A 23,984-nucleotide genomic window follows, 5' to 3' on the forward strand; every position below is an offset into this window, starting at 1 on the left:
ACTCTCTTTCTCACTAGCTTAGACATGACTGAACCTGAGTTCCAGAACTAAACTTGGAGGAGGCACAGACCTTGGAGAAGTCAATTGCCTTCTCTCCGAGTCTCACACTCCTGATTTATAAAGGAATTAGAAAAGGTGACCTCTGAGGTTCCTTCCAGATTGAACATTCTAGAATTTTATGTAATTATAGAATTTCATTACAGAATTCAAAGATAAACTTCAGCACTTGCTTTAGTAGGAGTCCCCCTCACCCTGCCCCCTCTTCCTCCATCCCCCAACCCTCTGTATTACTTTCCAGCTCCTCACCGCATCTCAAGTTCCACCACTGTAGAGGCATCTTTGGAATTTAGGCATTTTGTCCTTTGTTTAAATCAAGACAGACACTCCTGCCCGGAATCCTAGCACACTACAGGAGGGGAGGGTCAGCCCAGGCCCAGGTCAGCCCATCTCGGTGTGGATGAGCATACATCAAATTGGTATCTTACCTGTAGCTCCTGCTGCCTACTTTTCAGAGCTGCCTGTGTATCATTTCATCTGATGCTCACGGCAGTGGGCTGGGAGGTTTATCAGAAGGTTTCCAAAGGGACAGCCGCTGGGAGCAGGTCTGAGAGAGGGGTGATGGAGGCCAGCAGAAGGGTCCTGTGCCTTTGGGTCATAGAGGGCTAGCAGGGTAGCTGCCTCTGGGGAGAGGACCCTGAATGAAGAGACTGGAGCAGAGGATGGGAATCTGGTCGGGGACCAGAGCTGGTATGATTGATGAGCACCATCTGGGACCTCCCCGGGTAGCAGAGGATGCCGTATCCTGGCACCAGGCTGCTGTTGCATCTATCTGTCTGTTGGTTGGTCTTTGGCTCCCACCTCAGAGTGGGGAGCATGGGTGGTGGGGTTGACTGTGGGTCAAGTTGTCCAGACAGGCTGTCACTGCTGATGGCTTCAGTGATGGTGACTTAGGGTGAGGTCTCCTTCTAGACCTTTCTGGCTTTGCCACTGCTTGTGCAGCATGGTTACTCCCTGCCCCTCCCTGGACCTCAGTTTCCCCCTCCTCAAGGAGAAGGTGGAACAGATGATCCTGAGGGGCCCATCCAGCTCTGATATTTGGAGTTGGCCGGCAGGAAGCCACATAGCCTAGTGTTTCTCCTCTCTGGGGAAAGGGTGCAAGGGACATCGGGGCCCGTGGGGGAGTAGGGGAGTGGAGGAGGGGATGAGAAGACCCCCGGGGACATCTGGGAGGCAAGTGGGACATGGGTAAGATGGTTGGCAAGGGCAGAGCTTGACCTTAGGACAGTGTATGAAGGAGTCAGTAGCTCCAACAGGTGGGAGGGCTCACAGGAAGCCCCTTCAGCAAATAAAGCCCTTGCTCGAGTCAACAAGGGTCTTCAATGAGTGGGTCTCCCGGTGGGCACCTCTGGGAGGCTGTGTGAAGCACAGCTCAGAGCTGTCCCGGGGGGAGTCAGGAAGCCGGGCATTTATCCTGCAACTCCTGCCCATCATTGGCTGCCGTGGGGAGTGTAAACTTCCTGGTATTTGCAGCCCTGCCTCCCCGAGAAAGCCCTTGGAAGAGAAGTAGGAGGAAACTGTGGGTGTGTACAGGAACTAGGAGGGCTGAAGGGGTAGGGCCGAGCATCAGCAACCTTCAGAGCTGGCACTCTTCTCTCTATTGTACAGATGAGGAAACAGAGTCAGAGAGGTTAAGTCACTTCCCAACCAGAGACCAAGTTTTCTTTGAGCCATGTTGCTTCCTGACAGCAGTGGGTCACTGTGGAGTGAGGGACACCAGATGTGCAGGAGATGCCCTTGCCTGATCTCCCTATGATCTCCCATCTGTGAGATGGGATAATGCTTACCCAGTACTGATCTTGCAGGACAGAGTGAGAATTGGGAGCTAATATTTGCAGAACGCTTAGCACAGTGCCTGGGGTTCAGTGAGTAGGAGCCACGATTGCACAGAGGCAGGGAAGGAGGGGCTCCGCTCCTGTTGTGAGAGCTCTCTGCCTCCAAACATTGTGTCCATCATTTTTTGTTTGTTTGTTTTTTTGGCCACGCTGTGTGGCTTGCAAAATCTTAGTTCCCCAACCAGGGATTGAACCTGGGACTCTGGGAATAAGAGCGCGGAGCCCTAACCACTGGACCACCAGGGAATTCCCAGTCATCTTGCTGCATGAGTTCACGTCTAATTGTTAGGACCATGTGTTAGCTCTGGCCTTGACCACAAAAGGACCCTGTTCAAATGAGTCTGCATCCCCTGGGAGGTATCATTAATTAATCCACTGGCACAGGTGAGATGATTGAATAAACTGGCTGTAAGTAGAGCCCTGAGAGAATGGTACATTAGTGGCTTGATTTCACTTTATTTTTTCAGAGACAGAGAAGTGGTAAAAGGAGAATTTCTAGAACAATTTCTACCACATTGGGCAGATTGTGTTACGGCCCACGAGCAAGGGGCTGTGGGATCCAGGGCACCAGGGCCCACAGGAGTGTGTGTTGGTGGCAGGGGGTGAGAAGCAGGAAGCACCACACACCCTAGGAGCTGAGCTGAGGAACCTCTGGGGCCCAGCCAGCTCCAATGACCCCTAATAAACTGTGCTGAAGGAGCCTCCTGCTTCCCATTTGCCTGAAGCCAGGCCCGAGGCAGCCTCTGGATCTCAGTAACAGCCTGAATCCCCTGAGATCCTTGGGCTGTGCTAACTCCTGCTCTCTCCCCCTCTTTCAGGAACCTTTTGGACAAAGACATGTTCTCCAAGTCTGACCCATGTAAGTCCTGCACTGACAGTAATAACAGTAACAACAACAGCAACGGCATTGTTTTATTTTTTTCTTTTCCATGATAGTTTATTCCAAGATATTGAATATACTTCCCTGTGCTATACAGTAGGACTTTGTTGTTTAACTATTTTATATATAGTATTAATTCCAAACTTCTAATTTATCCCTCCCCCCTACCTTTCCCCTTTGGTAACCATAAGTTTGTTTTCTATATCTGTGAGTCTATTTCTGCTTTGTAAATAAGTTCATTTGTATCACTTTTTAGATTCTACACATAAATGATATCATATGATAGTTCTCTTTCTCTGTCTGACTTACTTCACTTAGTATGATAATCTCTAGGTCCATCCATGTTGCTGCAAATGGCATTATTTCATTCTTTTTGTGGCTAATATTCCACCATATATGTGTACCACATCTTCTTTATCCATTCATCTGTCCATGGACATTTAGGTTGCTTCCATGCCTTGGCTATTGTAACTAGTGCTGCTATGAACATTGGGGTGCATGTATCTTTTCAAATTAGAGTTTTCTCCAGATGTATGCCCAGGAGTGGGATTGCTGGATCGTATCGTAGCTCTATTTTTAGTTTTTTGTGTTTTGTTTTTTGTTTTTTTTTTGCCGTATGCGGGCTTCTCACTGCCGTGGCCTCTCCCGCCGCGGAGCACAGGCTCTGGACGTGCAGGCCCAGCAGACATGGCTCACGGGCCCAACCGCTCCGCGGCATGCGGGACCCTCCCGGACCGGGGCACGAACCCGCATCCCCTGCATCGACAGGCAGACCCCCAACCACTGAGCCACCAGGGAAGCCCTATTTTTAGTTTTTAAAGGCACCTCCATATTGTTTTCCATATTGGCTGCACCAATTTACATTCCCACCGACAGTGTAGGAGTATTCCCTTTCCTCCACACCCTCTCCAGCATTTCTTCTTTGTAGACTTTTTGATGATGGCCATTCTGACTGGTGTGAGGTGATACCTCATTGTAGTTTTGATTTGCATTTCTCTAATAATTAGCGATGTTGAGCCTCTTTTCATGTGTCTATTGACCATCTGTATGTCTTCTCTGGAGAAATGTCTATTTAGGTCTTCTGCCCATTTTTTGATTGGGTTGTTTGCTTTTTCTGTTATTGAGCTGTAGGAGCTGTTTGTATATTTGGAAATTAAGCCCTGTTGGTCGCATCATTTGCAAATCTTTTCTCCCAGTCTGTATGTAGACTGTCTTTTTGTTTTGTTTATAGTTTCCTTTGCTACGATGGCATTATGACTACTACAGTAGCCAACACAGGAGCCTGTACTGAGTGCTCACTATGTACTAGGCATCGTTCCCAGTACATCAAGGCTATCTAATGCTTCACAGATACTGTCTGGAGAAAGAAAACTTGGAGGTCTGACCCTTCCCAGCCCCATACTTGTGAAGCCTCAACACAACCAAGTGGGTAGGGAGGGCTCAGAAGGTCTCAGCCCCAGGGAAACCAGTGCATTTAAGATCCCCAAATGTCTGTGGCCTAGGGGGATGAGCACTGATTTTGGAGCCCAGGGTTCTAGCCCTAAGCAATGCTGCTCAAGTATATGACCTCAGACAACTCATTGGCCTCCTCTGATCCTCAGTTTCCCCATCAGGGAAGTGGGGCTGATGATAATAATAGGCCCCATGAGGCCACCTGGGGCTCTAAAGGGACAAGCGGGTTTCAGATGCTCTCTCCTGCCACACCTCTGCCACTCAGTCCTCCGTCATGCACACCTGTCTACCTGCCTCACACTTTACACTTGCTCTAGCCTAGATGTGAGTGACCCCGGCCCTCCTCCCAAAGGGTGCCCCTCCCAGACACACCTATATTCTGGGCCCCCTCCTCCAAGCCGACCCCACCCAGACCCAACACTGCTACCCAGGCCGTAGTGTCCTGAGGCGCCTGACCCTCCAGGGCCCTCTGCATCTGGGGCCCACACCTTCCTCTTGGCCTGGGCTGTTAACCCTTTTTTCTCTCCTCTCCTCACAGTATGCGTCATGTATACTCAAGGGATGGAGAACAAGCAGTGGCGGGAGGTAGGTACAGCCCCTCTCCCACCGTGGAAACATCAGCCTGTTCCTGATTGTCTGTCTGTCTGTGCATCTAACTCTGCAGTCATCCCACCTGATGTGTTTCCAACTTCAGCATCTAAACCCCCGTGAAGGATAGTAAGGTGTGCAGAGACTTGTCCTTGCTGATGCAAGAAGAGACTAAAGGTGGAGAGAAAGTTCCTGTCCTCAGGGAGCCCCAGTCTGAGGGGGGAGACAGGGAGTCCAGGCCCACCAAGATCATGACCAGAGACATGGGTACAGCCTCTAGCACCATGTCTCAGCCAGAGCAGCCTTCCCGTGGTTTTTGACTAATGTGAGTGAGTGTGGCTTTAGTTAGGTGATTCCCCTGCTCAGAAACCTTTGGTGACTCCCCTCTTCTTTGAATCAAGTCTCAGCTGCTTAGTCTGACGTCCAAGCTCTGCCGTAACTCAGGATGGCCCGCTTTTCCAGCCTTGTCTCAATTCCATTGTCCCCACCAGAGGCCTTTTGCCCCTTGTGATAGGGTGTTTAAGGAGAGGGCAGACTTGAAGTGCTCGCTCTTAAGAATCACAGACACTTTTAGTGGGTGGCTGCCAGATACCTTCAGTCTATTCCCCACCCAAAAGCCAGAGGAATCCTATTAAAACCCAAGTCAAATTCTGTCCCTCCTCTGTTCAGAACCATCCGGTAGCTCCCATCTTGCAAAACTAAAGTCTCTGTGGTGACCCAACAGGCCCTACAGGATCTGACTTCCTTTACCTGACTGACCCATTCCCTCCTGCTCATCCCCTCCATCACTCCACTCCAGCCACACCTGCCTCTTCCTGCCTCAAGACCTTTGTACTTGCTGTTCCTTCTTCCTGGAATGCTCTTTCCCCAGATGTTCACGTGGCCCCTCCACAGTTCCCTCAGATCTTGGCTCAGACATCACCCTATCAAGGTCTTCCCTTGGCTACCCCATCTAACATTTCAGCCTCTCCACCCTTTCCTGCTTAATTTTGCCTCCTTATCACTTTTCACCATAAGCCATAAACGATACTCTGGTTTACTTATTTATCTTGTTTGTCATGTGTCAGCTCCATGAGGGCAAGGATTTTCATCTGTCATTAACTCTTACATTTTGAGCACCTGGAAAGTTGCCCAGCACACAGTAGGTGTTAATAAATGGCTGTTGAAGGAATGACTGGATTAGGAAAAGGAGCCAGGTGACAGAGGCTGGCAAGGATGTGGCAGCTGTTGTCTCGTTCCCGTCTCTGCTTCCTTCTTCCCTTAGACCTTCTGTGCCAGCTGGTTTTCAGGTGCAGAGAATAAAAGGGGGAACTGGTCAAGGGGGAGGGTCCTTGCAGCCCCTGGCTCCTGTCTGAACAAAGAAGGAGCAGACCTCCTTACTCTTAGAGAAGAGGATCTGGCCAAGCAAGGATGAGGTCAAAGTCTGGGAGGTGAAGAATGTTTTCTTCCAGGGTTGAGGAGGTGGGGGTGAATTTACTGGACTCAGAGCTGAAGGGAGTTTCCTGTGACCTTCATAGCTGTGCTCACTCCTTCTGGTGATCAGAAGAGGCCCAAGGATGGGACGAGAGGGAATTTGACCTTGGCAGCCCGATCCATGCCCTTCTCTACCCAGACCTGGGAGGGAGGCCCAGGGGCTCCGGATAGAGACTCAGCTTGGTGTCTCCACTGAGAGAGGGAAGTACCAATGACTAATGGAACAGAGGCAGCTCCAAAGAGCAGAAGGACACAGGTCCAGACCCCAGGGCCTGCGGAAAGGGAAGGAAGAGGAGTGGTGCATGAGATGACCAAAGCCAAGAGCCCACAGGGGCGGTGGTCCCAGGTGACTTGATGAGAATGAGAACGGCCAGTAAAGCTTCAGTAATTCAGACTTCAGAAACGAACCTCCCCTTCCTCGTTGGTGGACTGACTGGAGCATCACCTGCCCTGCTCCCTGATCTGCCCTCCCTCAGGCTTGGCAGAAGCAAGCGGCCAAAGGGAATGAATTTTATCCATAAAATGTATGGGAAATATTTCCGCAGGGGCTGGGCTAAAGTTGACTTTTTCTCCCTCTCCAATACTCTAAGCCAATTAAAGCGTAAACCAGATTGCTGGGGAAATGTTTAGCTTAAAGGAACTAATTACTTTTGAGACCTTTTGGCTGAACTTCATAGAGAACAGTAATGTCCTAACGTCTCGGTGATTCATTCAGGAAAGTCTGGAAGGGCTCTTCAGAAGGGTGCTGCTCCATGAACCCTTAATTACATCCTGTAATGAGACTTGTCTCATTTGGGTCAGGGCCCACGTTGCATCTTTTTTTTTTGGCTGTGCCTTGCGGCATGCGGGATCTGAGTTCCCCAACCAGAGATTGAACCCATGCCCACTGCAGTGGAAGTGCAGAGTCTTAACCACTGGACTGCCAGGGAAATCCCCATGTTGCGTCTTGTTATCACACACACTGCAGGGTGGAGCAGAGGAACGGGTGATAGGCCTTGGAATCAGATACACCTGTGCTTTCACTTCTGGCTCCAGCCCTTTCTGGAACAAGTTACTTTTTTTTAAAATTAATTTATTTTTTTCCCATTAATTAATTAATTTATTTATTTTTGACTGTGTTGGGTCTTCACTGCTGCGCACAGGCTTTCTCTAGTTGCGGTGAGCGGGGGCTGCTCTTTGTTGCAGTGTGTGGGCTTCTCATTGCCGTGGCTTATCTTGCTGTGGAGCATGGGCTCTAGACACGTGGGCTTCAGTAGTTGTGGCATGCAGGCTCTGTAGTTGTGGTGCGTGGGCTTAGTTGCTCCACATCATGTGGGATCTTCCTGGACCAGGGCTCGAACCCATGTCCCCTGCATTGGCAGGCGGATTCTTAACCACTGAGCCACCAGGGGAGTCCCTGTTTTTTTTAATCACAGTGTTTATTTATTTGTTTTTCTTTATTTCTTTATTTTTTGGCTGCATAGGGTCTTAGTTGTGGCACTTGGGATCTTCATTGAGACATACAGGATCTTTTGTTGCGGTGTGTGGGTTCTTCGCTGTGGCGTGTGGGCTCCAGAGCAAGTGGGCTCTGTAGTTTGCGGCACGTGGGGTCTCTCGTTGAGGTGCGCGAGCTCAGTAGTTGTGGTGCGTGGGCTTAGTTGCCCCAGGGCATGTGGGATCTTCCTTCCCAGACCAGGGCTCGAACCCACGTCCTCTGCATTGGAAGGTGGATTCTTTACCACTGGACGACCGGGGAAGTCCCCTGGAACAAGTTGCTTTTAACCTCTGTGTTTCCACATATGTAATACGGGAGTAACGCCTACCTTGTAGGCCTGTGGTGAGGGCAAAGCGAGATGATGGATATAACATACCTGCTGTGTAGTCATTGTCTGGTAAATATCATTGTACAACATCATCCAGAGTGTCCGGGCCTTACTGGTCCCTCCCCCATTTCAGTCAATATTTACAACAGTAAGCATTCTTGAGATTGGGCGGGGGGAAGAGGGAGATAGGCCGAAAGAAAAGTGTTTCACCAGAAGCGCAAGATGGAACTAGGGAGTTTGCAGCCTAGAAGGGGAGATTCCCATGCATGAATAATGCTAACAGAGGATGTGATGAGAGGTATTGATGAGAATAGAATGGGAGTTCAGAGGAGAGAAAATTACAGCCAGAATGTCATTTGGATTTTTCAGTGGAATTTGAACCTCAACACCAGCCATCTGGCTAAGGGATGCATGATGTGGAGCAGGGGAGAATGTGAGTTGGAAGGAACTTCAGGGCTCAGCTGGTTCACCCTCCTCATCCTATAGAGGAGCAGGATTGGCCTCATGTGTTGGAATCAGGGTGCTGGACCCCAGTGCAGTGGCAGCGTCCACTTGGAGGAGTTGAGTCGATCTGGGTTTCAGTGAAGCCGGGGGGCATACACAAGGGCCCAGCATCAAAGATGGTGGTGAGGGCTTCCCTGGTGGCGCAGTGGTTAAGAATCCACCTGCCAATTCAGGGGACGTGGGTTTGAGCCCTGGTCCGGGAAGATTCCCACATGCCGTGGAGCCACTAAGCCCGTGTGCCACAATTACTGAGCTTGTGCTCTAGAGCCCACAAGCCACAACTACTGAGCCCACGTGCCACAACTACTGAAGCCCGTGTGCCTAGAACCTGTGCTCCGCAACAAGAGAAGCCACTGCAATGCGAAGCCTGCGCACTGCAGCGAAGAGTAGCCCCTGCTCGCTGCAACTAGAGAAAGCCCGCACACAGCAACAAAGACCCAACGCAGCCTAAATAAATAAATAGATAGATAAATAAATAGATAAGTAAATTTGTAAAAAAAAAGATGGTGGTGAAAGCAAAGGCATGGAGGTGGCTGGAGTAAGCAGGCCAGTCCAGGTCCTGCAGAGTTGGGAGATATAATACAGGGCTAATTATAAAGGAGTGGGTGGGGTTCAGGGAAACCAACGTGGGCTGGTGAATCACAGGGGCTGGGGACAGTGGGACTACTCCAGGCCTGAGGAGGTAAGGGGTGGGAGTGGTTCCTGGAACCCCAAGGGAGCTTGTCTACAGGAGCAGGGGCCCTCAGTGGAGGGACATGGTCAGCCTGGGCAACCTCACTCTCTCCCCACCCTCTGCTCTCCTGCCTTCACCTCCCATTGGTGGAACCCCACTGGAAGACTTAGAGTGGGGGGCGGCTGTTGATCCAGTCCACACAGGTCGGCCTCCCGGGCATAGAGCAGGGTGGGGAAGGGCTGGAAGTAGATCCAGAGGGCCAACGGAGACCATCCAAAACAGAGGGTGAGCAGATGAGTGAGGCTGGTGTTCAGGGTGTGAGGCTGGTAAGATACAGGGAGAGGCAGCTGAAGGGAGCTCCTGACTCTCAGGCTGAGGACTGCTGGGGTCATAGGGTCAGAATGTCAGAGAGGAGACTGACCCCATTTACAAGAGACCATCAGCGCCATGCCCAGCCTTCAGGGGTGACGGTGGCAGAGCTCTGTTGCATGGGCTACCCCTGGGACACAGGCTTCAAGCTATTTCTGTAGGAGGAAAGATACCCTCAAACATATCAAGGCCCTACTTTGCCTGATTCTTTGTGTGACCTGCAGAGGAAAGTATCAGGAAGGGAGAGTTTAAAGAATAATCCAGATCCATCTCTATGGAACTGTCCCTGGGATGGAAGCCTGTTTTTCCTAGTAAACATGAACCCATTCCCATGGCTCCACCTGCTAGTTCATTGCAAAAAGTCTCTCTGTTAAAAAAAAAAAAAAAAAAAAAAAAAAAAAGTCTCTCTGTTAGTGGAATCTTGGCCAAGAGATACTCATTCCATGGCCGGAGGGAGTCAAGTGCAAGCACAGCAGTTTCCCTAGGCAGGGTCTCCCATGTTTGCATAAGACCACAGAAGGATGAAAGCTGCTCTCGCAGCCCCTGGCTGCCTGGTTTCAGCTGATTTTAACCGTTTGGGTCATTGTAATGCCTTCTGAGAAAGCTCCGTCTTCCCATCACCTAAATCTGTCACTGCACTTTGTGAAAATTGACTCAAGATGTAATTTTAGCCCAGGAAATCGACCACTATTTGCATCAAGGCTTACTAAGCCCTTCTGCATGTCCCAGGAGAGGCAGGATGGCCAGGTAGGAGGAGTCCCAGAAACTCTGTCACTAGGAAGAGGGAGCTGTGCTTGGTTCCCCATTTGAAATGTGTAGGGGTGCAGCAAATAATAATAATAATAATGAATTTCACATTGGGAATTCCTTGGCAGTCCAGTGGTTAGGACTCCATGATTTCACTGACGAGGGTGAGGGTTCAATCCCCGGTTGGGGAAATAAGATCCCACAAGCCCCACAGCCAAAAAAAAGAAAAAAAAAGAAAAGTGTAGAGGTGATCCCTGCCCCTCCCTTGCCAGGTGGCTGTCCAGGCTAAGGGCCCTTCAGAAAGGAGGAGATGGGTATCATGGAATCTTAGGGTGTCCCGCTGATCAACCCACACCACCTGCAGAGCATGTGGCCCCAGCCGCCACGCCCACATGTCCCTGCCTGAGCGCTCAGTCTATTTTTGAGCAACCTCAGCCTGCTGAACATCTTAACACCAGCTGGGAATGACAGTTCATCTCTGAATATTCGGGATGATCTTCCTCGGAGCATCTTGACATGAGCCTCCACATAAATTTGGCTCAACTTACTGTGTGCTGGGAGATGAATGCTGGGGACACAAAGGGTGACCAGACACTATCTACAGCCAGAGCTCACTTTCAATTCAGGGAGGTAACAAAAACAACAATAACTGCAATAGTAATGCTAATAGCAAACATATCTAACAGTGATGTACCAGGCACTGTTCTAAAAAGCATTTACTGTAGTAACTCATTTGATCCTCACAACAAACCTGTGAAGGAGGTAGCAGCAGCATTATTACTGTTATTATTATTATTGGCCTCATTTAACAAAACAGGAAACTGAAGCACAGAGTGGTTAATGTGAAAGTAGTTTCTAGAACATGATGTCAGAACTATAATAGAGTTATACATAAAGGGCATAATTCCACTCGTTCCTAATTCCACACTCCTTAGATGTGCAAGTAAGTTGATTTTCTCATTCACATATTCTTTATTTTTTAAAAAAAATTTATTTCTTTAATTTATTTATTTTTGGCTGTGTTGGGTCTTCGTTGCTGTGCGAGGGCTTTCTCTAATTGCAGCAAGCAGGGGCTACTCTTCGTTGCAGTGCACGGGCTTCTCATTGCAGCAGCTTCTCTTGTTGTGGAGCACAGGCTCTAGGTGCGTGGGCTTCAGTAGTTGTGGCATGCAGGCTCAGTAGTTGTGGCTCACAGGCTTAGTTGCTCTGCGGCATGTGGGATCTTCCCAGACCAGGGCTCAAACCTGTGTCCCCTGCATTGGCAGGCAGATTCTTAATCACTGTGCCACCAGGGAAGTCCCCCACATATTCTTTCAATGTTTGAGGACAGCTCACATGGCCCTGTTAGTACGCTTTGGGGCAGACCTAGAATGTGACCATTTCTATCAAGAGTTCCTCTTTATATAACTGTCTCTTGTCCCTTTGCTAATCTGGGCACACTCCCTGGAACACACGTCCATTTGTCAATGTTCTTCCCAAAGTGTGTGTCCTGCACCATTCCCTTCTCCAGCTCAGAGCATCGTGGGCTGGCTCCCTCCTCACAGGGGCTTGGACTAGACAATCATGCATTCTGTGTGTTTGTTTCCAAGGGTTATATATCTATCGACATTACCTAGAATTCCACTGGCCTTTTTGGCAGGTGTCTTCGACTTACTTCATATTGAGTTTGGGGACTCCTGTATCCTCCTCAAACAAGCTGCTATCCAAACAGAATTCCTCCAGCTCAGATTTGGCAATTGAGTTTTTGAATCTAAATGTGAAATTTTACATTTATCTCTGTTACATGTCATTTGGCAGATCCAGTCTGTTGTTATGGTCTGTGAAGATCACGTTGAATTATGGTTGTGCCTCCTGGTCCTGGGTCAGGGGCAGTCATTGTCCACGCGAGTGATCGGGGTTGAACGGGATGGAGTGCTGTGGTCCTCCACTAGAGACCTTTTCCCAGATTGATCTCAGTTACCTAGCTGACCTTTGGGGAGTGCTGTTCAGCCACCTAGGATCTGCATAACTTTGTTATAACCCATCTCGTATTTCTGCGTCTGGTCCCTAAGGACGTCATGAATAACAGTCAAATACCTTGTCAGATGACGCCCTGAACTTGATGCCCATCCCAGCTCTGAGATTTACCACGTGACCTGGGTGAGGTATTTATCTTCTCCAAGTCTCATATTACTCATCTGTAAAATGGGGTTAGGAGAGCTTCTTGGAAGGACTAACTAAGATAATGCTTGTGAAATGCCTGGAAATATCAACTGCAGTGTGCCATTGCCCAGCTCGGGCCCCTGGGCGCCCTTCACAGGGGGAATGACCACACTTGGAGACCCTGGGAACTAAACCAACCCTGCCCGCACCAGGAACCCAGGAGCAACAGCCAACATTCTCAAATACTCAAGCTTCCTGGGAAACCCGAGTTCCCTCCTCAGCCTGGGGCTGTAGGACCTGATTCGCTCCAAGGAGTGAGGGCTTCCAGGGGGAGAGGGAGTTGAAGGGAAGCATCCCAACCATGTGTGTGAGGAGTCCCTCATCAGAAGGGGCTCTTTCAGGAAAGGCCGGACACAGGGATGTCATCCCTGTGTCGTGCCCAGAGCATTGTAGCATGACATACTGGCCACGAGGATGGTGGCTGCGGATGGTGCAGGAGACCCACTCCCAGACTCTGTGGCGCCTTTGTCCCCTGCTGGTGTTTTTTATCCTGGGTATCTCCTCTCAGTCTGCCCACAAAACTCTGCCTCTCTGGTGGTGGCCTGTCTGCCTCCTGCCCCCTATCAGACCCCAACTATCCTCCCTGGCTCTGGCCCCAAAGGTCACCCCCAGGCTCATCCCCAAAGTCTCCTTTTTAGCTCCTCCTGAACAGAAGAGGGCTTTTTCCTGTGGCTGTCCAAATGACAGCTCAGGAATTCACCCATTTCTCAAGGCTCTAAGACAAAACATCAACTTCTTAGCCTGGTGTTAGAGCCTCTCCCATTTGGACTACCCTAAGCATGGCCATAAGCCAGGAACTACCATGGATTCAGCCCTTGCTGTGTGCTCTGCTGGCGCATCCCTAATGCTGCAGCCAACTGTGAGGAGATGTGATTGGCCCAGATCACAGGTAGGAACTGAGACGGGAAAAGCTGAAGTGGCTTGTATAAGGCCATGCAGTTCATCAGTGTGGGGCTGGGACTCAATCTGTTATGAAGCCACCTAACCACAGCTGCCAGGTCTTTGGGGCAGAGACCTGCAGCCTCCCACAGTCAGGGGTGGATACAGGCACATCTCTGCTTCCGCTCAACCTCGACGCCAGGGCCTACACAACCGTGAAAGCAGGTCTCAGGCTGATTTCTGCCTCACGCACCTGTGAGTTAGATTGAACCGTATGAATCTGCAATTTGAAAATTTTGGCAATTTCATATGGTCTAACAGTTAAGGTTAGACTCTAATCTAATATTAGTAAGTGGCCGCTAGTCACACACCTGTCCTTACAAGCTCAGAGAGGTCCCTGGGCCTGCCTCTTGCCTGAAAGGCTTCTGAAAGTCGGCCAAGGGATGATGTTCCAGGGTTGGTAAGGATCAGGCCACAGCAGGCTCCATCTGTGGGAGAACCCAGGGGTATCAGAAGCCCAGGCCCACTCCCAAGGCGTGAGGTCACGTCTCTGCAGATTCTCACTCCCTGCTTGTGCAAGTGCTTAAGTGCTTGTACAGCAGTCCTAACCATCCAGGTGTCTCACTACCCCTTCCTGTTGGTTGTGAAAAATCATTGCTAACATCCCTCTGTTAATAGGGCTCTCCAGTACCCAGGAGATAACGTATTAGAGGTGAGGCCTCCTAATTAGGGTCTTTCAAATGTAACTCCCACTCATAAGATGGATGAAACTCATTAAAAAATAATCTAAAATAATGTGTTACAGACAGTAGAACAAAACCCAAGCTGTTTGACTCCAGGCTTTTCCCTCCCTACCTCAGGGCCTGTTACCCGCTATCTTAGGGAAGAAGCTCTTCTTAGCTCTGTCCCTTTCCCTGCATCCAAACACTCATAGCCCCCAGTCTGGTGTACTGCCCACCCTCACTCTATTCCTCCAGAGGAAATACTCCACCATGCCCTTTCCTTTAGCCAGCTCTGATCCACCCTAAGCTGTCTCTGAGCTCCCCAGACACCTCTGTCCCAGCAGCCATGATTACTCCTTGATAACTCTGATTATTTAAGCTACTCAAAGAATCAACCAAGATGTATGGAAAATCTGTGTGACAACAGGCATCCTTTACTGAGTGCCTGCCATGTGTCCAGCATCTCATACTCATCATCCCTAATCCTTATAACAACTTTGCAGGCAGGTACAGATTATGCCTAGACCACGGAGGAGGGGTGGGATCCTGAGCACTTTTAAGAGTCAGACAAACCTGGGTTTGTTTCAGGACCCTGGTACTTAGAGCTGTGTGGCCTAGACACTTATCCCCTCTGAGCCTCAGATTCCTCACATGTAATATGGACAACTAACAATACTTACCTTCTGGATTGTATAAGGATTTGAGATAACATAGGATAAGTTGGAGGAGCCAGGTAGGCACTTGGTAAAAGATAGCTCTTGTTAATAGATCACTGATGGTGCCGGGCAATGTACCAGGCAGTTTATATACTTTATCTCAGGTAGCCCATCCTATAAATAGCAGTGTGGAGGCCAAGAGAAGGGAAGTAACTTAGGTAAGACCCTGTGGTATCCTCCAGGGTGCAAAGCTGTAGCAGGGAGGTCCCTGCCCTCAGAGACCTTACAGGGAGCTGGGGAGAACAGACACATATATAGAAGGATTTATTTATTTATCTTTTAAATTTTATTTTATTTATTTTAATTTTTTGGCTGTGTTGGGTCTTTGTTGCTGCATGCAGGCTTTCTCTAGTTGCGGCGAGCGGTGGCTTCTCTTGTTGCGGACCATGGGCTCTAGGCTCGCAGGCTTCAGTAGCTGCAGCACGTGGGCTCGGTAGTTGTGGCTCATGGGCTCTAGAACCCAGGCTCAGTAGTTGTGGCGCGTGGGATTAGTTGCTCCACGACACGTGGGATCTTCCTGGACCAGGGCTCGAACCCGTGTCCCCTGCATTGGCAGACGGATTCTTAACCACTGCGCCACAAGGGAAGCCCTATAGAAGGATTTAAAAGCCTCATTTATTCATCTTGTTGAGGGTGTTGGAACAGATCCTCTCTGAGGCCCCAAGTTTCAGACCACAACTAGTCCAAGAGCCTCCCAAGTAGTTTAGACATGAATTCTCAGCACTTCACAGCAGGGAGAGATCAAGAGGGCTAGGGAGGCTTCCAGGGGGAGACAACACCATACTTTGGACTTGAAGGATGGTGGGAGGAGGAAAGGGCATTCCAGGAATGGGACCTGACATGAGCAAAACCTGGGGGTGGGAATGGCCTGCGTGTCCATGAGCTAGCTGGCTGTGACTTAGTCCAACTGCAGCCCAGTGTGTGCTGGAGGGAGGTTAGAGATCAGCTCCAGAGGGGAGGGCGGCGCCCCCTTGGGAGCCCTGTTGGGAGTATGTGGTCTTAGATTTTATCACGGTTTCCAGAATCAGTAGTCAGGGAACTGGCATTTATTGAGCACTTACTATATGCCATACAGTGATCCAGGCATACAGTGGAGAACAAGACAGGCAGAGTCCATGCTCTGGAGAGGCTTAGTGTAGTCAGCAAAGAAATTGGATAATTTCAGGTACTGGTTGATCAGTGCTGTGAAAAAGATAAGACAGTGTGATGAGACAGTGACCTGGGAAAAGGGAGCTGCCTTAGTTAAAGGGGCATCAGGGGAGGCCCTGCTGAGGGGCTGGTGATGCGAGTTGAGTCCCAAGTGGTGCCATGCATTAGTCTGGTGGTGGGGAGGTTCCAGGCAGAGGGAGCAGCGAGTGCAGAGGCCCCAAGGTGGGAACAAGCTCTTTTCATCAAAGGACCAAAAGAAAGACTGGTACAGTTTGAGTGGTGTGAATAATAAAGACAGTGGGCCGTATGGTCACAGAGGTTGCACGGGCAGATCCTGCAGGGCTTTGTAGGCCATGTAGGAGTTCAGACTCTGCTCTAAGTGTGATGAGAAGCTATTTGAGGGTTTTGAGCAGGGAAGTGATGTAGCCTGGTTTATGTTTCAGAAAGATAACTCTGTCCCCTGTGTGCAGAGCAGATTGTAGGGGAAAGGGCAGCCGCAGGAAGACAATTTTCAGTGTTTGTGGAGCTCCTGGGATGAGATGGGGTGTGCCAGGGCAGTGGGGATCCGCTTGATCCAATGGCCAAGAGTTTAAGTGTGAAATGAAATGACCTTCCGCCCACTAGGCTGTGAGCCCAGTTGGGATCCCTGATGACCAGAACAGGACCTGGCCCCCGTCATAAAATGTAGACCTTTATCAAAAGATTTAAAGTAATGAATGGACCATTATTGTTACTAAAGCCCAAAGCAGGAGGCAAGCCTCGCTAGGAGGTAGATTCCCAGGCCAGCATGGGGTTGGCTTTCCGACTCTCCCCTTTTTGCAGAGAGGAGTCTGCCTCTGCAAAGAAAGGTCCCTCTTGAGCCTTGGGTCCCTTGGGCAGCCTTTAGTGGTTTTTGCTCTTGTCACACAGCTGCATTTCCAGGGCCTTGACTCCCTGTCATCAGGAGCAGGCAGTCTAGGACCAAGGCCTTACTTCAGGGACCAGGTGAGTCCACAGGTACCTTTTCCCAGTTTTAAGGTTAGGACTTTAGAACCTGCTTACAATGTCCCTTCAAATCCTGTCTTTTCCACTCCCCATAACCTCTCTCAGTCCTAGTTTTTTTCATCAGCAAAATGGGACCCTGGGACCCTGATGCCTGCTCACTGGTCTGTGATGGGACGTAATGACAGAATCACCTCAGTGCCTTGTTGTGCTCAATACTTTAAATAGTATTATTATGCAATACAGTCAGACAAAGCTATGAGGCGGCTCTGTCCCCCGTCCTGCTGATCCTCAATAGGAGGATGACTGACATTCCTACTGCCCATGCAGTCTCCACCCCAGCAGCACCGTGTGATCTGCCTTGGCCCTCACCACATCCCAGCTGAGGAAGCAATTGGATGGAGGGGTCCTTGCTTCGCCCAGTGACTGCTAGCAAGTGGCAGAGCCGGGGTGTGATGTGGTCTTGAGTCTGAGTCCAGGCTCCTTTCATCTGCCCAGGCCACTGACTTTCAAAATGGGCTTTTCTGGCTCCAGGGTTTGATGTGGTGCCTCAGGGTCCAACTGTGAATCTGTGTGTGGCTCCTGCCACCCCTTCCCCCATTCAGCCAGAGGTGTTTGTTAGTTCTGTGTGATACATTAGATAGGAGCCTAAGATTCCCTTTAAAGAAAGGAGTCTGCCTTTCTAGTAAACCCCGAGGATCTAGGCCAGGTCCCTTGGTAGCTGATAAATCTATTTATTCCGTGGCGTTAGTGTCCAGGCACACTTCATAGCTGCAGCTGAACTGTTGAGAGCGCGGGCTCTGAAGTCAAGGTAACTGGGTCCAAATCCAGGCCACCACCTTCCCAGCTGGGGCGCTTAGGCAAATGCTTAGGCTCAAAAGCCTACTGTGAGGATTAAAGGAGTTAACTCATGTAAAGGGGCTGGCACGTAGAGAATGCTCAATAATGGCTCTTCCTGTAAGAAGCCCTTAAGTGAGAAACCACCGATGCTATCATTTCACTGATGGTGTATAAGGAAGGGACCACTGATGCTATCATGTCAGATGTCATGATGCCATTTGATAGGAACCATAGACATTTTGGGGTGTGCTGGGGGACAGGTGCTATTGTGACAGGCTTTCTCAGGCTCCCCCATTCCCCCAAAAGTGGCTGCTCAGGCAGGACCAGAAGCACAAGCCAGTGGAGAGTGTTTTGCCGGCAGGTTGGCAGCCGGGCTTATTGGTAAAAGGGCCACTCCCCCAGGAGCTGGGACAATTTAACAGATTATCGGAAAAAATGGCTAATTAGGAACTAAGCTTTTTGGCAGGAAGTCTTTTATTATAAAGCTTGATAAAATTTCACAGGCCACTGCTGGTGTCTGGGGCCAGAACAGGAACCTTCTCTGTCCAGGCCTGAGCACTGGGAAGGCCATTGGAGCCTCAGGCCCCCCATCTCCCCCTCTGCCCTTCCTCACCTAGAGGCCTTGACAAAACAGGAAATGGTCTGGGAGGCCACCAGGCCACAGAAGTCATGGTTCACTCCGTGTGCCTTTAGGTAAGCCCCATGCTTTCTCTGGGCCTCGTTTTCCTTATTCTCTAAGGAAGAGATGGCCACAGGATCCTGGACCCCTCCCGTGAGAGAACCTGAGAGAAATTTCCAGACCCAAGACGGTGGTGGACCTGGCATGGGACTTCTGTGCCCCTCTGCACAACCCATGCCCTCCTGCCTGATGCCCAGACCTCTGGCCATTCTCCCCAGCCCTGGACACCCACCCAGTCCCCTATTCCCAGAGCCAAGCAGATTCCCTCGTCCTATTTGTATTTGAGTCAGATAGATTTCTGGCCTCTAATTTTAATCCCAGTGAACATGATTCATGAGGATCCAGGGGCTGGGGTCTGCAGCAAGATGTTAGAATCTGCTGTTAAGGAGCCATCAGTAATATATGAAAATTATAGGGGAGCTCCGGCTGGGGAAGGGTGGGCAGCTTGGAGGTAGAGAGCAGCCTGTCAGCTCTGACCTCCTTCTGTCCTGGCCAGCACAGTCACTGGGGGCTTCGCAGCTGCGGGGGGGAAGGTCTCTGAGGCTTCATGCAGCTGTAATTTGTAAAAAGGCAAGAGCTGCTTAAATCAGGGGCCGTTAAGATTGTTCAGGCTTGCAGAGCCACCCACTCACTACTGAGGCAGAGGATCGCAGTGAACACCGTGATCCTGTCACTCCTGGGAGCCCTGGCCCTCCCCCCGGGCCTCCTGGAGCTCTGCTTCTTCATGTGTAAAATGGGGATGATAATAAAATCATCTCCATGGGGGTCAGTGGGGGGTTAAATGAGATCATGAATGTGTGGAAGTGTTGTGAAGATGAGAAGTCACGATACAAAGCGGAAGGAGGAGGAGGATTTGATGGAAGGGAGAAACCTGGGAGAGGGGGGCATAGACAGGCTTCTGGGACAAGAGGGCACTGCTCAGAGCCAGAGCCCCGCCTGGCCTGGGCTCTTGTCACTGCCCGTTTCCTAATCAGCTATGTGACCTCTGTCAGAGCACCCCATCCCCGCTTCCCTGCCTCTCTTTTCTCATTGGTTGAGAGGATTTGGTTCCTTCTGGCCCTAAAATCTTCAGTTCTGAGTCAACTTGTTAGTCAATGAATGTTCACAGAAATCATAGGAAGGACCAGGACTGTGGTGTGTGTGTGTGTGTGTGTGTGTGTGTGTGTGTGTGTGTGTGTGTGTGTGTGTGTAGGGGTTAGAGGTGGTGTGGAGGTTGAGCAGAGGAATAGATCGGGGCGCTCACCTGTGCCACCTGACCTGTAGAACCACCCAATTCCACAGGAAGAATTAACCAGGTGGAAGGGACAGTCAGCACTGAAGAAGTTCAGAGGTTGGGCTGGGGTAAAGACTGATAGGACATATTCCCAGCCTCATTCACAGTATTAACCTCTTATTGTTGAGTGACTCAATCAACTCCTAATTGATTAGAAGCCAGAATGCCTGAGTTTGAATCCTGTTCCTTCCACCCATTAGCTGTGTGACCTTGGGCAAGTCACTCAGTCTCTCTGAGCCTTATCTTAGTTTACTTTTCTGTAAAATGAAGATGATAATAGTACTGCCTCATAAAGTTATTATGAATATTAAATGAGTTAATATATGGAAAACACTTAGCACCTGGCACCTGGTAGGGCTTGGTGACAGTTGTTATCAGTATTGAAGACCAACTGGGCAGCAGATGCTCTGCGCAGCCTTTCATGCACATTTCCCTCTAGCCTTCCCCTGGAGAAGGAAGGATGTTCTGTTTTAGCGATGGGGAAATGCACCTTCCGAGGGGTTACCCAGGTGGTCTCACATAGATAATAAGTAACAGAACCCTGGCCAGTGGGGCTCCTGGGCCACTGGCCTGGCTACCCCTCTGCACCTCCCTGGCTCCAGCCATGGGCATCTGTGGGGAGTTGACCGACATGTTGGGAGACATCCCTGAGCTGCTTGCTGTCACTGCCCCCAGCAAGTGGGTTGTGAGGAAGAAGAAGAGGACCAGATTTTGGAAATCTGGAAGCAACAGAGAGAGCCTCTTCCCAGGCTGCCTTTGTTCTGCATCTCCAGTGTCTGAGCTGGGGATGAGTGGGCCAAGGGCACCACTCCCCCCATTCTCACTAGCAGCCTCCTTGCCCAAGGGGTCCTTCTGCCTTCCCTTTCCTGCAGTGGCCAGAGTGAATTTTCTTCTCTAGGCCTGGGTGGCTAAGCAAAATTTACACATTCTACTTCCTTTTTTCTAACTGAGGCCTGCGCATTGGTAGGTGTTGAGGGGAGCCCACAGGGAGGGCAGAACCTTGATCTTAATGGAGCAGCTAGTTTGTAAGAGCAAAGGGCCAGCCCTGAATTTTCCCCTCAGCCTTACCCTGTATGTGGAAGTTATTTGGAGAGAAACCACACAGAACTGGGACCTCCAGGGGACTTAAGCACAGAGGACCCCTTTAGATGGAGGATAGAAACCTTCTCAGGCATGGAAGATGGGTAGGAAATGTTAGCGGTTAGGGCCAGGAGCATCTCAGAGACAGGGCTGAGTTCAGAGACTTGGGAGATCTATACCTCCTGGGTGGCTGGGCCAGGGTTTGGGATTTATAAAGAACCAGAGTGTGGAATTACAAATTTACAGAGCATGTTTTATGTCCCAGGCTCTCTTCTAAGTATATTACATACACTAAATCATTTAAGCCTCCAACAACTCTATAAAGTGTGGATAAATGGTCATTTCCATTTTATGGAAGAGGAAATTAAGGCAAAGAGGTGAAGGTGTTGCAGGAAGGGGGACCCCTTCCAGGGCCCAAGGGTGGGCTCTTGTCTAACACTCAGAAATTAATTGTCTGAGGAGACACACACACTGACAAAGCAAAAGACTTTATTGGGACGGGGCGCCTGGGTGGAGAGCAGCAGGGTAAGGGAACCCAGGAGAACTGCTCTGCCTCATGGCTCACAGTCTCAGGTTTTATGGTAATGGGGTTAGTTGCCGGGTTGTCTCTGGCCAGTCATCTTGCTTGGCCCAGACTTGGTCTGACTCAGGGTCCTTCCTGGTGGTGCGTGCATCTCTCAGCCAAGATGGATTCCAGCGAAAGGATTCTGGGAGGTTAGTAGGACATATTATGGGCTGGCGTCTCCTCCTTCCTTTTGGCCCCTCCCAAATTCTTCCAGTTAGTTTTACAAGACGTATTATGGGCTGGCATCTCCCCTCTCTCTTTGGCCCCTCCCATATTCTCCCAGTTAGTTTTCAGCAGCAGTACCATGTTCCTTATCAGGACCTCCTGTTGTGAGAAACTTATGCAAGTGGTTATCATGGTGCCTGGCCAAGGTGGACAGTTTCGGTCAACTGTTCCCTAACAAAGGGATTTGGCCAAGGTCACACAGCCAGTGAATAGCAGAGCCAGGATTTGAAACCAGGAAGCCTGGCCTCAGACTGCTCTATTAACTACTTCACTTTACTGCCTTATGTGCGAACCCCCAAGATCTGCCTTCCAAAGCTAGAATTAGTGGTTCTTAAAGCTTTCTGCTTCCCTTTGAGAAATTGATGAAAACCATGGCTTCTCTCCCCAGAAAATGAGGACATGTACAGATATTTGCATTCAATTTCAGGGTGTCACAGCCCACTCAGAGCTGGTTCTAATCTAGCGGTTGCCCTTCCCTGCTGGGCTCTCTGACATCTGTGTGGATGGGGCCGGGATGGCTACTTTCTACAAAGCAGAGGCTGTGGTGAGAGCCCTGGACCCTGAGAGTCCCCACCAAGGCCCACAGGTAGGATGGCTGGGTTGGGACCCTGCATCTCTGAGGGCTGTCACAGACCTTGGGTACCTAGGCTGCAATGGGCAGGAGTCACACACTTTACTGGTGACATGAATGTTACCGTGTCTAAGAAGAATGGGGTGGGGGTGGGGACCGTTCTTGGTTTGTGTTCAGGTGAGTTGGAAATGGTATGAGTGTGTGAATGTGTTTGTGAGAGAGAAAATATATCAGTCAGGGTCCCAGCAGGAGAGAGAATTCTACTCAGTTGTTTTCACTGAAGAGATTTAATGGATTTCTTTCAAAGGTATGGGTGAGGTTGAGGACACCCACAGGGACAGTGCAGCACCCAGGGCCTGGCAACAACAGGGAGCTGTTTCCACCCAGGCTTGAAGGGGCAGTGGGAGGAGACAATGTTATTGTGTGTGAGTGAGAGGTGAGCGTGGTGGTGGGTGTGGGGGGAACAGCCCCTCCCAGAACCGTGGTGCTGAGACTGGGCCAGAGACGGAGGAAATAGCCCACATTCTCTCATCTCCCGTCTCCCATCTGCCATCTGCCATCTGCCAGTGCCTCCCACTGGCCAAACCCAACTGGAACCCACAGAGCAAGGGAACCAGGTGATGGAGTTTGATTGGGAAGCAATCTCCTGGAATGGAGAAGGAGCTGGGCAGGGTGGGGCGGCAGCAGGAGACTCTCCGGCATGGAGAACAAGCCTCCAAATCAGTCTAGGACTAACTGCCAGCTCAGTGCCCCCTGCAGGTCAGGAGGCCCATGTCTTGACACAGGCTTGCCCCTTCCCGGCCTTGTAGTTGGATGTGGGAAGGGAAGACCTTACTGCCTGACCTGGGTTCTCAATCCCAGCCTTGCACTGGCCCTTGTCCCAGGGCAGTTTGGTGGGACAGCTGCCCACCTGCCCCCATAAATCTCGACTTCTATGTGTAGCACAGCCCCTGGGAGCCACTTAATTTAGTCCTCACAGAAGTTTCAAGTCTGCCTCCCCTCTGAGGGTCTCGCTCAAACTGATGATATGTAATTAATGCTGCTTAATTGATATTCTTGGGACTTAGTCATAGGGGTTTTAGGAACCCTTGGGAGCATCTTTTGTGACATGTCAGGAGCTTTTCCCACTGAGTTTTGTTGCCAGGGACAAGAAGTAAGCTTTTCAGAGGGTGAATACCCTAATTTCCAGGCTTATTTCTCATTTGTACTTTCTCCTCTCTGGGAGGCTGTCCCAGCCCCTGGGGTCATAGTCCCCTCACCTCCCCGACTGCTCAGCCCCTTCCCCAATTTCATACCACAGCCTCCCCAGTCCACACTTGCCACCTACCCAACAATTCTCTAGGATTCTCTGCATCAGAATCACTTGGTAAAACAAAGCAGATTTGGGGCTTCCCTGCAGCTTTGTTAATCAGAGAATTCCTGTGCCTACCAGTGTTTGGTGGTCTGTGCCCCAGACTTGAGCAGTGTCAGGCCCCCTCCCATCCTTAGAGACCAAGTGTGGACAAAGGGCTTCAGAATGGAATGGAGGGAGGGACAGGCCCTTCCAGGGACCTGGAAGGGCGTTCAGGGCTGGCTTGGCTCAGGATTACAGAGTGGTGAGGGGTTAACCTACCTTCCCCTCCTCCCCAAGCCCCCCTTAGCAGAGTCAGATCTCGTGCCTTTGCGTGCTTCCCGCTGCTTGCTAAAACCTCATCTCTCCAAGTCCCTTCTGGCTTGGAATCT

The 23,984-nt window shown here is 50.3% G+C and overlaps 1 protein-coding gene across 2 annotated transcripts in view; it reads left to right on the forward strand.

The window, feature by feature from the left end:
- The window catches only part of CPNE5 (copine 5), a 91,204-nt gene that overhangs the window by 11,598 nt on the left and 55,622 nt on the right, over nt 1-23,984 (forward strand). For both annotated transcript variants that reach the window (XM_060021908.1, XM_060021909.1), the window contains exons 2-3: nt 2,711-2,751; nt 4,763-4,809. In XM_060021908.1, coding sequence (XP_059877891.1) covers nt 2,711-2,751; nt 4,763-4,809 — 88 coding nt within the window. The remainder of the gene's footprint in view (nt 1-2,710; nt 2,752-4,762; nt 4,810-23,984) is intronic.

This window comes from Delphinus delphis, chromosome 10 (genome assembly GCF_949987515.2).
Source record: "Delphinus delphis chromosome 10, mDelDel1.2, whole genome shotgun sequence".
Classification (NCBI taxonomy): domain Eukaryota; kingdom Metazoa; phylum Chordata; class Mammalia; order Artiodactyla; family Delphinidae; genus Delphinus; species Delphinus delphis.